Raw genomic sequence first — 16,830 nt, 5'->3', positions numbered from 1 at the left:
TGTTTGAGAAACTAAAGACATTAACCGTGTCTGTTTTCCTTGTATTGGTGCCTTTAGAAAGACTGCACCACATGTTTAAACAACATCCACTTATGTTTTACTACTATATTGTCTCTCATTGAGCCAATAATTCAGTGGAACACCTGAATAACACTGGAGTCCTGGCCTGCAAATATCTGTCAAATTTCTCAGTTCTGATGTTGGTGAATTAAATCTGCTGTGTTCAGTGTAACATAACTGACAATATAAAAGTAGGAATAAGGTCATGAAATGTTGTTCATGTGAAATTATGACGTTGGAAATGTTTTCACAGAGCCACGTTTTGAAAATGTTCATACAAGTAGTTTTTGTGGTTGAAGCAAAAATGATACAAGTTAACAAAGCTTGAGCACTAAGGTTTTAAAATATGCATTTTATTTATACAGGGTAATATCAAAAACCACAAGCCAACTTTACAGTCCAGTTGCTAAGCCAATCATCTTACAACTGAATTGAGAAAAGTTGCGTCTTTTTTACACGTATTTACAGAGGCACCTCCTCTTAAATAGGCTTTTCCTTGAACTACTTTGGGTTGGACTGTGTCTACCAAACAGGTAACTGCAAATATAAATGTAATACAAAGTATACAGGAGAGATGAGAAAGTGTACATGTAGTGGTAAATTCATGAAGGGTTCAATTTACATAAACAGGATAAAACTGCGTTCTCATGTACTTTTAAAAAAAACACGGTCTAAGCATCTTATCTAAAAATCTTCAAAACTCAGTTATTGAAATTTAACATTGAACACAAATATGTAGTCTTTTAGAAAAAAAAAAAGGCTTGAAAAATGAGACATACCGTTACTATTTTGTAAAACAAGTATTTTTTTCTCCTCCGACCCTTAGGTGGGGAGCACTGACGCACAGTACGTGATGATAGTTTGAAGCAGATTCATCATGAATATTTCAAGAATGAACTAATCAGACACATGTCTACAATTCTGTAGATTTCAGATAGGGAACACTTTCTTTTCTTGCAGTGGTCACATTTCTGAAAGACAAAGTAGTGATGTAAGTTACCAGGGTGCAAAAGATTGTTAACGTATCTAATGACATTTCCTCTAACGATGGAACATATCTGCCAAGGTCACCTGTTGCCTTCAGCCTCATTGGTAGATTCAGGAAGCTCCTTCCTCCTGGTCTCGGGGAGCAAGAAGCCGAGAAATCCACTGACCAGTGTAAGGCTGCTGAAGACTGTGGTGGGGATGGCCCAGTGGTACGTGGCCAGGATGCTGAGCAGTGGCGCCACTAACCCTCCTGCTCTGGCTGACATGTTTCCGAAAGCTGTGGCTGTTTGTCTGAAAGATGGTCATTATAACAGACATCACGTCCACATAATCAATGAGCAGATATGCTTATTGGAAAAATACACAATATACTTTTGAATGTATTCTTGTGATTGTTTCAACCTTTCAGTGCCTGAATGTGTGAAGGCACTGAAAAAGGTATATAAAATGATTTACTGTCTATTAAAAATGTTTCTAATAAGCTCAACACCCACCGAACAGAAGTTGGAAACAACTCCTGGACAAAAATACCACATATAGAACAACTCCAGATCAGGAAAAAACGTGCTCCGACAGCTAAAGCTGTAAGAGCAATGGGGTATCCTGAAAACAGAACAACAATTAGACCTGGCCAACAGGACAAAAAACGTGAATTCAAACGATCCTAACCCAGCCCAGAGGTTTACCTTGGGAAACAGCTAGGGTAAGAACGGAACAGAGTCCTCCACTCAGAGCGGTAAAAATGAATAATATTCTTCTCCCAAAAACCTCCAACAGCCACATGTTGAGAAGAATAGCTGGTATTTCAATAGCACCGTACATGAGCTGTATCAAAAAGATGCTGAAGCCAAAATTTCCCATACCCAAGTACAGGCTGTAGAAGGTCACGTTCAAAGAAAACCTTTTTAAACAAGAAGAAAAGACAAAATTAAACATCCACCAGTTTCTGAACAGCTGCTGAATCGTTCATAGAAGTGAGTGGGGAAGCTCAGTAATCTGGCGATTACAGTGCAGATGGGACTGACAGAATCTGGAGGAATATAAAAGTCTGAAGGCATCTGGTTGACAGGTCAGTAGTAACAATAAACAGGGCCATGGCCAGACAGCCAAACAATTATGCCCTGTCCACGGCCACACTTTATTTTACAGTACACTAAGAATAATATATACTTTATAAGACAGTAACAACCGGTTAAACCCTTGAGTAAACTAATGAGAAGTAACAAATTAGAACTGGGATTAGAAATTGCATATCATGCCATATTAGATCTAAAATATACTATCCTTATATACCTTGATACTGAATTATACTCTAATTAGAACCCAAATAGATGATGCTAATACAATAGTGCACACTATTCCATAATATCTCGCAATTGAAAATACAAATACAATGCCACATCAGATCCCATATATATCTTAATTAGATGCTGTTTTACCCTAATAAAACTAATGAGACACCACATTTAATGCTACCAACATGGACCTATGATGGCTTAATTAGACAACAGGCTGTAATCAGACAAATGTTATGGCATATTAATATAGTTAACTTTATTTACGGAACGATATGTTGCCATTTACAGTTAAACTGTACAGTCAAATAAATTCAAGCAACATCATGGGCTCTCATAGTCTGGATGATCTCTAGAGTCACTGTGCACGTGTGTGTGCTACTATAAAATGATTATTATCAAATGTTATAATGCCAGTGTCCAGTATTAATAGAGGACTGTAATCATTTCAAGGTTTAAAATAACATGTATTCTTTGTGAAAAGAATAGCTTAGAGGTGCTGGCCTTACTTACCATGCCAATAGTACAATGAAGAAATATCTGATCAAGAGAGACGATCTGAAAATTGTTTTTATGCCCTCTTTGTTCACATTGTCTTTCACTGAAACCTGTGGCAGAGACATTAGTTCATGTAACAATGAAAACGCAATCACAAACTGTTGTGGTGTAATTAATTTGTTACGAGGAAAACACTACACCTTTCAAAAACTAGGGTTAAATAGATAAGCTACCTCAATTCAACGGAAGTTCATCAGTCAAGCCTTTAAAGTATGTATGATTCAAATGATTTCAAACAAAGTTACTGTTGTCCTTGTCATATTTATGTCACATAAAGGCTGAATCTTGCATTGGTATTTTTAAAATGCCAGCATGCTTTGAGCAAATTTCATACAGGACATTGCTTTAAACATGATTTAGAAATAATGGAGAAATAAAAAATATTTGTTAGCACAGAAGAGATGCTATATATTGCAGTTCATAGCTTCAGAACCTCTTCCAACAGAGAGTCTGGAACAGTTCGTTTGTTGATGGCGGCTGCCTTGACCATCAGCTGTTTGGCCTCTTCCGTCCTTCCTCTGTTTAACAACCATCTGGCTGATTCTGGAATAAACCTGACAGAAGTGAATAAACTGATTTATGAAAAAGTCACACATTTTCAAATGAAACAATAAAGGACTATTAAAAAGAGTTAATGCACACCATATGTAAATAACTATCACTGCATATGCACATGCTATGGTTAGCTGAGCCAGTCTCCAGTCTCTGATGAGGTAGATCACACCAGCGAGGACGCACTGTCCAACTGCACCAAGTAGCAGAGTCACACAAACTCCAAAAGATCGTTTGGACACCCCGATCCACTCAGTCGCTGCAATTACACACATACAAAATACGTCATGCATCACATTAAAACAAGTGACATGAAGGTTTTACTGCTTCTATTAACTTATATGAAAACCAATAGTACATATTGCTATGCCAGCATTTTACTCACATGCTGTCAAATTATACTACTGCCTTTAACCAGCTGCCTTTGTTTTCCCCAAACATCTGGTAAGATATATAGCACAAATGATTGCTTACAGTTTATTGAACCTGGACACTTACATACTGTTGCTATACTTTTCAATCTGTTGTTACACCGCATATGTGCAGTTTACATTAGAGAGGTCGCTTTCCAGTGGGCCACCAAGGGACCTTATCACAGAACATATTTGTATAATAGTCAGTGGTGAGAGGTAATCATTTTCTGATCCCTTCTGAATTTTGCATATATATGTAGTGTGTATATAATGATTACATTTTTTATTGAGAATCCCGCCGTGTCTGGTCTGTTGTTAAACATGTAACTGTGAAGTCCCAGGAAATACTCACTAGCTAATCATGAAGTAATGAGAAAGTACTCAGTAACTACTAAGTATTATCAATTGAGTTTCACCTCAGAGGGCACAAAAAGAGTAAGTGGTGATTAAGTAATTATTCTTTAAGCAGTCTACTGGGTCACTACTCAGTATGATGTTTCTATTCACTTGAAGGTACACAAAAAGAGTAACCATTGATTCTTAAAGTTAGTAATTCTAGCAACTCATCATTATGCACTGTATAGTTCTGAAATCACAGTTATACAGTCGAGTGGTTGCTGATTCATTCCTTTGTTGGGTTAGGGTTAGGATTAGGGTTATTTCTATAATTATAGGGTTATTTTTGTGAACCTTGTTATAAAGGTTTACCGAGAATAGACTAAAAGATTTAGCAAGTTATGTTAGAGCAGACACACACAGTTTTTCTTTGCACCTTTGTTTCAGTGAATCTGGTTTAGTAGACACTTGACAAAATAAAAATCCCAAAAACGAATTGCAATTATTTAGACGACTGACTAATTGTTAAATTTTTTTATCACTATAGTCTCTAAGATGAAATCATTGCTTTATTAGACTCTTCCATACCATATCTTAACCATGTTTAAAATAGCTTACATACCGAGTATAACACAGTTGACTCGATATCCTCCACCTCCAATTCCCACAAAGAGCTGGGATACTAAATAAAAGTAGACATTGGGGCACAGCGCTGTCGTCATGGCAAATATTAATACCACTACTACTGGAATTTGAGTTGCTCGTTTGCGACCAAACCTGCAACAGAAAAAGAACAAAATTATACAGTCTAGATACTATCAATTAAGAACAACTTCTCTTGTGATAAACACATTAAATTGGAAAAGTTGCTGATATGCGTGTGATAATGAAGAGAAAGACAGAAGTGCTGCAGCTTTAACCATGAGCTCCATAGCTCAAGCTTAACCATGAGGTAGCTAAATAATGTTTATGTCCATAAGAGATGTGTGCAATGCCAAATAGATAGCCTAGCAAATAGCCTACCTATGCTGAGTGATGATACAATAAAGTTGTAAAATGACATTGTAAAATGGACCAACATATCATATGTCGGGAGATTTGTCAGAGGGAGGCAGAGATCAGCAGTGAGTGATAAAAACCCCCCACAAACCCAGTATTTTTAAACCCACGTTTTTAGAATAAAACTTACAGGAAGCTTGACATCCTCTGTGAACCATTCCTTTCACAAATGTTTGCAAGCTTTCTGTGATTCAATCAAGCTGTTATCCATGTAAGGATAGAGCCGTAAAGATAAAACTGACTTGATCTGACTTTGATGTACGAAACATACTCACGACTCTGCAAAAGGTCCAAATACCAGGGAACCAATAATAACACCGGCCATCATCACTGCTTGTACCACTTCCACTAAGTCGGCCTTATCACAAACTAGATCGAACTGTTTGGACAAAATCAAACATTTTTGGATGAAAAGTTTCATCAAAGTTATCAAATAAAAAAACGTCCACTCGTCTACACTCATTACTTACATCAGTGACTATGGTGGCTTCATACAGGGTCTTGCCGTACACCCATCCATTGTTACAACCTGTTGTCTCATTGAGTCCGTACTCCCTGATGGCACCAATGTCCCAGTCCACAGGGACGAACATCTGACACCTGCTGAAGGTCCCATCCTCCTCCCGGGGCAGAGTCAGGTTCAGCTGCTCATCTGTGGTCAGGTTAGGATCAGCCCTGAGGATCCAGTCTGTGTTACAGTGCCGCTCCGGATCTGACTCGATGAATAGGAGGCTTGCTAGAAAAAAGGACTGAAAGCAGTTTGGAAAGCAAAGTGCAATCAGAAGGAGCTTCTGGAATAATCCAAACTCTCCAACGCTCATCAGGATCTCTCCAAAATCAGCCATATCAGCAGTGGTCCTCTTTCTTTGTGTGGTCTGAAAAAGTCTGCACCTCATTTGAACTATATCCATTAATGTTTAACCTACCTGTGTGTTTTGGCACAGAGATGATTGATTGTTTAGCAATCAACTTTTGTTCACCTGAAGAGCACAAGACTTGTATAATTACCTTGAGTGTCTGCTGCCTATCCCAGAATTTTGCTTATCATGTGTTTTTACTCTCACCTCGAATGAATAACAGGATATCATCTGGACGTCATAAAATTCGTGCCAGTAGCGGCTTTCCAAATCATTCTACCCCTTTCATAAATGTTCCAGATTAGTTTGACGTAAACAAAATACCGGAACATACCCTTTTCAGTATATTCATTCTATTACAAACCCGTATATGGTCATTTTACAGACTCAAAATGAAGTATTCATCAGCAGAGCTTTTAAATGTAATCAAAAAGCAAAATAAATGCCAAGCCAGCTACCGGTGCAGTAACAGGTTTCAATATTTAGGTGTGAGTATGTAGCAGCTTTTGGGATTGGTGTCCCCAATTCTTTCTGGCAGATTGACTCCAAGTTGTTTAGGTTGGTTTGATGATACCTGACATCGACAATTTTCATGTGACCACAAGTGCCACAAACACTGTGTTGAGATTTGGACTTTGGTCATTGTAAAAACCACTATGTATGTATGAGGTCCATCTTATCTGGCTTGCTGCCTTAGGCTGACTGGTGCACCCTCACTCTGGTCTCAGTTACTGAACTCTACATCTCCTTCGCAGTTTTTGCTGGATTATTGGTGGCTTCCTTTACAAGTCTCCTTCACTGGGGTATCCAGACACTTGAAAATGATTTTGTACAGACAAACAGATTTCTATTCTTGGAAAAAAACAAACCAAAAAAAATTGTATTGACCATGATTCCATTTATGAAAGCAATAACGAGGAAAACATCCAAGGGGGGTCAGTACTCTTTATAGACACTGTGTGTCATAAATGCTATAACAAGAAAAGGACAATATTGCATTATATGTCTGTAATAAATCATGCAACCAGCGGGATAAATTTCCCTTTATGTTCAGATATACTCCATTACCAATAAAGTATTATGATCCTGAACCCAGTTGAAGGTCTGGAGTGTAAACTTGGTTTACACTGTAACTTATAGTTGGTCAGAGGTTGGTTTGAAAGTCAGCTCTGTGGTGGGGATGAAACTGGATGGCGTGGAGGTAGTGACAGAGAGGAGGACGAGAGGAAAGCTGCAAGCCACGATGGACAATGCCTCTCACCCTCTCTGCGCCCGAGCTGAGGCAACTCAAAAGCACGTTCAGCCACAGACTCATCCAACCACGTGCCTCAAAGCACTTGGGGGCCCTTTCATACAATCAGCAATCAGACTACACAACACCACCACCACAGCACCTCCTCCTCCCACTGATTAAGGACTCAACCACACACTTCACTGTCACTTAAAGACTGATTGTTTCTTGTTCTGTTGGTATGTATTATCTCAGGAACCCTGCACACTGCACACTTGCACAAGCACTTTTATCATATATTGCACACGTCATGCACACACAAGGACAGTTACTGTATATAGTATGTTTATCTTTATCCAAATTGTTTTTATGCTATTTTCTATTCAAATTATTATTTTATTCTCTCCAATATTTCGTTACTATCCTCTCTTTTGAGATTTACTCTTGTGCTGCCACTTATTTCCCTCTGTACTGCTATGTTAACTGTGAATTTCACCCCAGGGGAATTAATAAAGGACCACCTTATCTTATCTTATCTTGTATTGCTGAGGTAAATTTGACCCAACAGATAAAAGATGTCTCATTGTTATAAAGTAATAAACCTTGTTAATTTTTAATTTGACAGAGAAAAAAAGACAAGAAGGAGATGAATTTCTGGTGCCGAGACCACTCGTACTCATGTGCTTTATGGAGCTCTGTCTGTGTGCAGCTAGGGGATCTTGTGATTGTGCATCTCTGATATCCGCAGAATCCTCTTTGGTCTTCATTTTCACACCTTTCGTTTAGACTCACAGTCTGACCAATGATATCAAACTTACAGGGTATTATATCGTTTCACAGATTGTGTGTAGAGCATCAGTGTAAGCTTCAAGCTTCCGGAGCTGGGGTTCTAATTACTAAGGCAAACAGTAGCCTAAGTTAAAGTTATTTATTTTTCTAACAATATACCAATCATTTGCTAAAATAGTTCATTTTGAGTAGTAGTCTTTCAAAGTAATGGAATTGGTAAGAATTGTATTTAATGTGCACTGCTTCAAATATATCTATATATATATCTGTATCTATATATCTATATATCTATATATCCATTATATATATATATATATCTCTATCTATCTATCTATCTATCTATCTATCTATCTATCTATCTATCTATCTATCTATCTATCTATCTATCTATCTATATATATATATATATATATGTGTGTGTGTGTGTGTGTGTGTGTGTGTGTGTATATTTATCTATGTATATATATACACATATAAATATAAAATACATCTGAGAAACTGTCTGTCATTCAGAAACTTCCACACACTCCACTGATAACAGTTTTTATTGGAAACTTTGGCAATCATACTTCAGTTGAAAGTAGACTCACAAACAGTTCATACTTGATAATAATAATTTATTAGTTAGTGATAGTTTAAGTTAAAAAAAAAAAAGCAAAGTGTTGCAAAAACCAACTGACAAAATATAGCAGAATTTTAAATAAAAAGTGCCATCGGATCACAACATTTGGAGATGTGTGTAAAGCTGACACATGACTGGAGTGAAAAATGGAGTGTCCAACATGGAAATCATGAAAGTACTAGCACATTTCACAGCAATTTTCCAATGACGACTTGATATTTCTTTCTACAAGTAAAGATTTGCTGCCCACCAAAACATTACAATTTGTCCTGAAAACAATAAATATCTACAGCTGATTTTGTGCACAACAAAAAGAAAGTAAATCATAGAAGTGCTCAGACTACAATCTGGAAGTTTTGCATTGTGCAGGGTCGTTTGCTTGACTTTGCTTCATCCAGGTTGTCTTATTTCTGTCGGAGAAAGGGATAAAGCCGTTAAACATTAGCTCAGATGGATAGCTTCCCACTTTGGGGTGTCATCTTACGTTATCTTTCTATATGTAATGCAATGTGTCGTCAAGAGACGCCCTCAGTTTACACTTTGCTTACCTGTTGCCCTCAGCCTCATCAGTTGAATCAGGAAGCTCTTTTCTCCTGGTCTCAGGGAGCAGGAAGCTGAGAGCTCCACTGATCAGACAGAGGCTGCTTAAAACAATGGTGGGTATGGACTGGTGGTACATGGCCAACATGTTGAGCAATGGAGACAGCAAGCCACCGGCTCTGCTTGCAATGGAGCCCAACCCAGAGGCTGTTTGTCTTTAAAAGAAACACACAGATCTCAGACATGCAATGGCCTTTGCCTAGATTAAAATAAGTCAAGAATAAGAACCAGGCCTAATATCTATTGCTGAGCTAGACAGTTTATTTTGAAAGATACGTGTTGTCATAACCAATCAGAGGCAGATACTATTTGACATTGTTTACCATGTAATACTTGACCCATTGTTGTGCTTAAACCCACAACTAATTTGACTAATATTGTGGCTTTTATAATCTGAACACGAGTGCAAGTGTATCAGTTGATACAGTGAGATGGAGCATCTCAGCTTACCGAAAAGATGTTGGGAAGAGCTCCTGAACGTACACATTACATACGGACCCTGCCCAGTTTATGAAAAAACGTCCCGAGGTTACTAATGCAGTCACAGCAACAGCATTACCTTGAACAGAAAAACACAGAGTCAGATACACAAAAAAATACTGTATTATGGGACATAAGTCTAAAATGAGGCAACCTGTTCTTCTGTCACTGCAAGCTTAGTTATTTCAATTGGACCTTAGGTACATTCTGAGTTAATGCTATCATCAGCTTGGTTGCATGATCCCAATAACTGTGCTATACTGGTGAGTTCACCAATTTTACACATTGAAGAGTGATACTACATATGTGAGAAAGCAGTGGCTCCAGAGGAAGCTGTTTGTGCCAAGTTTTATAACAATCCAGAGATATTTCATTGTGAATGAAAGCATTGCACTGACTAACTAACCAACAGATGTATGCCCAGTCGCCGGGGGAAGTAGACAAAAGTCAGAGAAACACCATCTGCGCTAAAATATCTGAAGTTTTTACCTTGAGGAACAGCTAGGATTAACATGCACAAGAATCCTCCAATCAGAAGTGTTGCCATCAGTGATATTTTTCTCCCCAGTGCCTCTAACAGCCAGATGCAAAGTATATGAGCTGGTAGCTCAGTCAGACCGAACATGAGCTGTGTCAGGAAGATGTCCAAGCCAAAATTTCCCACATTAAATGAAAGGCAGTAGTAGGCAACATTCAACGAGAACCTGCAGAATTCAAAAAGAAAGCAAGCATTAGTCATTAAATAAAAGAAATGTTAAATGTAATATGTAAAATGTTTTATCACTTAAGAATCTACACACATTATTCAGAGACTCAAAGTAGTGTTCTGGATTGTAAAATGTAACTTACCATGCCAATAGTAGCGTAAAGAAATACTTCCTAAGCACAGATGATTGGATAAGAATTATTATGCCTCCCTTTTTCTCAGTTTCTTTCTTAACCATCTGTAATGCACAGGGAGTGGACACAGTATCATGCTAACATGTGCATGCTAGCAAATCATGTAATCCAATAGCTTTGCAAAAGGTATTTAGTGCAAAAGGTGTTTGTTCACACTGTGGCAGAGAGGTGATGATATATACGCATACAGATATAGATAGTGTTAACTCTTCATGTGGCCTATAGTAAGCCATTCTGTCTGTAAGTTTGTCCTTAATAACTTACTGCAATCCAGGACTGACTGTTATTCTTTGGAAGCCATCTCTCTGACACAGCATATGTTTTAGATTGCATTGTGCAGTACAGGTGTTCATTGTATGTCAGACATTTTCCTATGTATTTTCTTAGTTTTTCGACATATATACACTATATTACCAAAAGTATTCGCTCACCCATTCAAATGATCAGAATCAGGTGTTCTAATCACTTGGCCTGGCCCCAGGTGTATAAATTCAAGCACTCAGGCATGCAGACTGTGAAACAAGACATTTGTGAAAGAATGGGCCGCTCTCAGGAGCTCAGTGAATTCCAGCGTGGAACTGTCATAGGATGCCACTTGTGCAACAAATCCAGTCGTGAAATTTCCTCGCTCCTAAATATTCCACAGTCAACTGTCAGCTCTATTATAACAAAATGGAAGCGTTTGGGAACAACAGCAACTCAGCCACGAAGTGGTAGGCCACGTAAAGTGACGGAGAGGGGTCAGCGGATGCTGAAGCGCATAGTGCAAAGAGGTCGCCGACTTTCTGCACAGTCAATTGCTAGAGAGCTACAAACTTCATGTGACCTTCAGATTAGCCCAAGTACAGTACGCAGAGAGCTTCATGGAATGGGTTTCCATGGCCGAGCAGCTGCAGCCAAGCCACACATCACCAAGTGCAATGCAAGGCGTCGGATGCAATGGTGTAAAGCACGCCGTCACTGGCCTCTAGAGCAGTGGAGACGCGTTCTCTGGAGTGATGAATCACGCTTTTCCATCTGGCAATCTGATGGACGAGTCTGGGTTTGGAGGTTGCCAGGAGAACGGTACATTTCAGATTGCATTGTGCCAACTGTGAAATTTGTTGGAGGAGGAATTATGGTATGGGGTTGTTTTTCAGGAGCTGGGCTTGGCCCCTTAGTTCCAGTGAAAGGAACATTGAATGCTTCAGGATACCAAAACATTTTGGACAATTCCATGCTCCCAACCTTGTGGGAACAGTTTGGAGCGGGCCCCTTCCTCTTCCAACATGACTGTGCACCAGTGCACAAAGCAAGGTCCATAAAGACGTGGATGACAGAGTCTGGTGTGGATGAACTTGACTGGCCTGCACAGAGTCCTGACCTGAACCCGATAGAACACCTTTGGGATGAATTAGAGCGGAGACTGAGAGCCAGGCCTTCTCGACCAACATCAGTGTGTGACCTCACCAATGCGCTTTTGGAAGAATGGTCAAAAATTCCTATAAACACTCTCCTCAACCTTGTGGACAGTCTTCCCAGAAGAGTTGAAGCTGTAATAGCTGCAAAAGGTGGACCGACATCATATTGAATTCTATGAGTTAGGAATGGGATGGCACTTCAGTTCATAGAATGAGTAAAGGCAGGTGAGCGAATACTTTTGGTAATATAGTGTATATCCCGAATCACAATGTGTGTGCTAGTATTCCATTGAAGCATTGTTACAATCAAGTGTTATGTGAGGATAAGTACATTTTCCAGCAGAGAATCCGAAACAGGGTGCTTGTTGATGGCTGCCACTTTGGTAATCAGCTGTTTAGCCTCTTCTATCCTTCCTCTGCCCAGCAACCATCTGGCTGACTCTGGAATGAACCTGTCAGAGACATGGACCTTGAAACTGTTGAATAAACGGTAAATTACCTTTAAAGCATGTGAATGGAGTGAAAAGAGGTCAAGCATACCATATGTAAATAGAGATCACTGCAAACGGAGCAGCTGTGATGAACTGAGCCAGTCTCCAGTCTCGGATGAAGTAGATCATACCAGCGAGGACACACTGCCCAACTGCACCAAACAGCTGAGTCACACATGCTCCCCATGAACGCCTAGACACACCGATCCACTCAGTGGCTACAAACAGGAGATCAATGACAGTCAACCTGTGTTCATCACCTTAATAGCCCTACTTCTGCCAGTAATTAAAATATAATAAAATATAAACAGACAAATGAAAAAAAAAAAAAAAACATAATGGTACAATTTTTAAGAACTGGCTACCTATCAAATTCTACTTAAAACAAATAGGGAGCAGCATCACCAGAGTAAGTGCTTCGTGCTGCTAACCATAGCAGTTAGCTCAGTGAGCCATGCAGCTAGTGGTTCGGACTGGTAGCACTGGGACTAGAGCTGTTTACACTGCCAGCACAGGAGTTTTGCAATAGCACAGGCTGGTGCTAGGCGGTTAGCATGCTAACTTCAGTGCATATCCCAGCAAACAAGATGTTAGCTTCAGTAGCAAGCTGAAAAGCCTGCTGCTCAGTGAGTTTAGACAATGTTCCTAGTGTTTTCATTTAAGCTATAGTGCCATAGTCACAGTGCTCCTGACTGTTCCACTATGGTTAGGAAAAGAAACTGATGGTGTAAAACACAAGCAAAAGATACAAAATAACACTAAAACAAATGAAGCCCTGATGTAATTTGTCAACTGATGAATAGTAACTTAAATAAAAGTTTGTTGTTGTTTTTAATCAACTGATTTCTAAACAATTTGAATGATATTTTAATGTATTTTTGAATTTTCCAATAAATTTTGTATTTTGTGAGGTTGGCAGTTCCATAAAGGCTAGCTCACGTTGCTAAGATTTATCCATGTATAAATGATTAAAAAAGATTTAAAACCACTATACACAAAAACGAACATTAGTATTAAAGTATTAACAAATCTATATAAAGTCAACTTGAAAAAGGAATATTCTAGTAAAAGTATTATTGCTAAATGTAAAAGCTCTGAGTTAACTATAGATGTACAGTATACTGTAGAGCTGGCACTGGAAGCAAAAGGACGTGCAGTTTGTAAGGCGGATATACGTCACCTTACATTGTGCAAGTACAGAACAGAAGTTACTTACTAAGTTACCTTTGACTGTTGTCATATTGGGATGACACCCACTTTCATGCTTTTCTTTATTTAATGGTAAAATAATTGGTGATTACACCTTTTTATTGATTATTGATTGCCCTTATGTGTATCGATTGACCACATGTGGATAAGGATAAAAAAAGTGGATTGCTTTTGATCACCATGACTTCTCCTCTCCAGCCATACTTGGTAATTCATTGATAATGAAAGTTTGTTTTATTTCAGGTTGTTCTTTTCACTGTGTTTTTATGATGACTCCAGTTAAGGCCACAAGTTGAAGGACATTGACCGCGACCAGTTAATTACCTCTGCAGCAGTCTGAGAAAGTACACCGTGTTAGAGACAGGTCAGAATGAATGATGTTCTTTTATGTGTTCCTTTTAAGTCCTCTGCAGACTCAATCATTATCAGACGTGGGACATATTCAACCGTTTCACCTTGCCTAACAGCAATGGCAGAAAGGTTTTGATGAGTCAGCATACTCTAAAAGTTGAAATGAAAATTCGACACTCAACAAAAAAACCCTGGTCGAACGTAAGATGATGGCGTATACTGTACCTAATATGACGCCATTCAGTCGAAAACCTCCATAGCCAATTCCCACCATGAACTGGGATGCTAGATATGAATAGAAGTTGGGGCACAGTCCAGTTGTTACGGTGAATATGAGCATGACAAAAACTGGCATCTGAGCTGCTCGTTTACGACCAAACCTGGAACAGATAAAAACCCATCTGGTCAGCTGAGATGGTGTGATTTTGTGTTTCTCTTTTGTTGAGATTTGAACATTTTTAAGTTTACTTACGATTCAGCAAAAGGTCCAAATAAGAGACAACCAACTAGAATGCCAGCCATCAACACTGTTTGTGCCACTTGCAACAAGTTTGCCTTATCACAAACTAGATCAAACTGTAGGAACATTAAACCAAATTGTTAAAAGAAAGAAGAGAATTTTATGAAGATAATTCAATATTTGTATCATAAATGGCCATGAGACAAACCTATCACTTACATCAGTGACTATGGTGGCATCATACAGGGTCTTGCCGTACACCCATCCATTCTGACACACTGTCGTCTCATTGAGTCCGTACTCCCTGATGGCACCAATGTCCCAGTCCACAGGGACGAACATCCGACACCTGCTGAAGGTCCCATCCTCCTCCCGGGGCAGAGTCAGGTTCAGCTGCTCATCTGTGGTCAGGTTAGGATCAGCCCTGAGGATCCAGTCTGTGTTACAGTGCCGCTCCGGATCTGACTGGATAAAAAATACACTGGCAAAATGAAAAGGCAGGATAACATTTGGGAAGCAAAGAGCAAAAAGGGTGACCTTCTGAAATGTTCCAAACTCTCCGATATTCCGGAGGATCTCTCCAAACTCAGCCATGTTCAGGGAGCTGACTTTCCGTTAGTTGATGCTGCCAAAAGGATGACCTTTAAACAATGTCCATTAATGTTTAAACCACTGGGTGAATCTGTTAGGAGGGGTGACATAGCATTTAAATGGATGCTTCATTTTATGAAAACAGCTACTTTTGGGATGCTTTAACTGTATATGTCACTCTCGTACCTTTCTGTGTCTCTTTGACATCTATTACAAACCCAGCAGTGTTCATGTGTGTTTTAACTTCAGCTTTAACTTAAAAGTCAGTTAGCTTTTAGCACGGCCACTATTACAGACAGTGTGTACAACTGCTGCTGCTTATCTGTTACAGGGTTGTGTTGGATTTTCACGAGCTATTACAGTATGCTGACTCATCCAAATGTTTCTGTTAGTTCCAGCTGTTACATAATATATCTGATAATGTTTGACTCTGCAGAGGACTGACAAGGAATTCATAAATCATATGTTTTTAACTTGCCCATAAATTCTAGGACTACCACGTAGGTAAATAACTGAAAAAGGTCAAAAGCCACAGTTAATGGTTATATAAGACAATCATACACACACTGACACATAAAATCACATTCAACATACGTGACTGTGGCCCGGTAGAATCCCCTTAGGGTGGTTCTGGTGAATGCTGCCTTGGCCCAACACTTCAACTCCAACTTCTTGTTGTTTTTCTGACCATTTGTTTAGTCATCATCTTAAGCAGAATGCTATATTTTTGGGAGGCTAGGCACCCGTGGTGAGGTTCCTTCATTGTTTTGTATGTAAATGAACACACGGGTACGCGCTACTGACTGCATCGTTTGCTGTGCTGCACTGAAAGTGAGTAGTGGTAGCACCCCTGGACACTTCCTCTGTGTAGTCTGCAGCTCCACATGGGGTCTCAGCTTAGTTTTCCTTTTTTGTTGTGGTTGGGCTGAATTTCAATACAAGTTAAATCTTACTATCTTAATATTTAATATTGAGGCCTTTTAAAACATATTTGAATTTCATACACATTCTTGATTTTAAGAGGTTTTCATTTGCTCATTAACCTTCCCTTTTCCCCTCAGTTCCAACCCCCGTTTTACTTTTAAACTCACATCTCTGCTTTTTAGTAACAAGCCTGTATGTCCTCTTATTTCCCAGCCGACTGCTAGGTTCAAAGATTTCTTGGGGTTAAAAGTCCCCAGGTGGAATTGTTTGACATCCGCCTAAATATCCCCCCTTAGTGCCCCTCACCACATGCTTAAGATACTGTAGATCATTGTGCCATCAGTCTGTGCAATGTACACAGTTTTAACAGTGTGTATCTTTTATTATTTTTATGTTTATCATAATTTCTTGAATTAATCATTTGAATTTATTTACTTTTGAGCAACTGGTCAACTCAGCGTTGCATCTCCAGGTCAATGTGCTCCATTTAACATTAAGCATGTGCCCCTCTGAAGGTCTCTGCACGGTCCTGGTTTTCAGACTGATAAGAGGTTGTTAAGGGCAGCTGCAGGTCACAACTCACTCTCAGATACTGGAACGTGTTATGTGTGTCAGAAAACAAATTGCAAGATCCTTTTGTGCACCTTCACCTCTGCTGACAAGCC

General features: G+C 39.1%; 2 protein-coding genes across 2 annotated transcripts; both read right to left on the bottom strand.

The window, feature by feature from the left end:
- Nucleotides 1-807: 807 nt before the first annotated feature.
- LOC119011869 (solute carrier family 22 member 13-like) lies at nt 808-6,272 on the bottom strand. The gene is made up of 10 exons (XM_037085303.1): nt 5,731-6,272; nt 5,536-5,639; nt 4,824-4,978; nt 3,543-3,711; nt 3,334-3,454; nt 2,856-2,950; nt 1,734-1,948; nt 1,542-1,650; nt 1,132-1,338; nt 808-1,031 (listed from the first exon to the last, which is right to left on the bottom strand). Exons 1-10 carry the CDS (start codon nt 6,169-6,171, stop codon nt 974-976), a joined length of 1,674 nt encoding a protein of 557 aa, XP_036941198.1. The 5' UTR covers nt 6,172-6,272; the 3' UTR covers nt 808-973.
- Nucleotides 6,273-8,737: 2,465 nt separating this feature from the next.
- LOC119011870 (solute carrier family 22 member 13-like) lies at nt 8,738-15,298 on the bottom strand. Its single transcript, XM_037085304.1, has 10 exons — nt 14,870-15,298; nt 14,663-14,766; nt 14,416-14,570; nt 12,680-12,848; nt 12,471-12,591; nt 10,689-10,783; nt 10,329-10,543; nt 9,810-9,918; nt 9,308-9,514; nt 8,738-9,169 (listed from the first exon to the last, which is right to left on the bottom strand). Exons 1-10 carry the CDS (start codon nt 15,242-15,244, stop codon nt 9,100-9,102), a joined length of 1,620 nt encoding a protein of 539 aa, XP_036941199.1. The 5' UTR covers nt 15,245-15,298; the 3' UTR covers nt 8,738-9,099.
- Nucleotides 15,299-16,830: the final 1,532 nt, after the last annotated feature.

The sequence above is a fragment of the Acanthopagrus latus genome, chromosome 21, assembly GCF_904848185.1.
Source record: "Acanthopagrus latus isolate v.2019 chromosome 21, fAcaLat1.1, whole genome shotgun sequence".
In the NCBI taxonomy this organism is placed as follows: Eukaryota; Metazoa; Chordata; class Actinopteri; order Spariformes; family Sparidae; genus Acanthopagrus; species Acanthopagrus latus.
The sequence above is the reverse complement of the archived record's forward strand: the minus strand, read 5'-3'. Positions and strand labels throughout refer to the sequence as shown.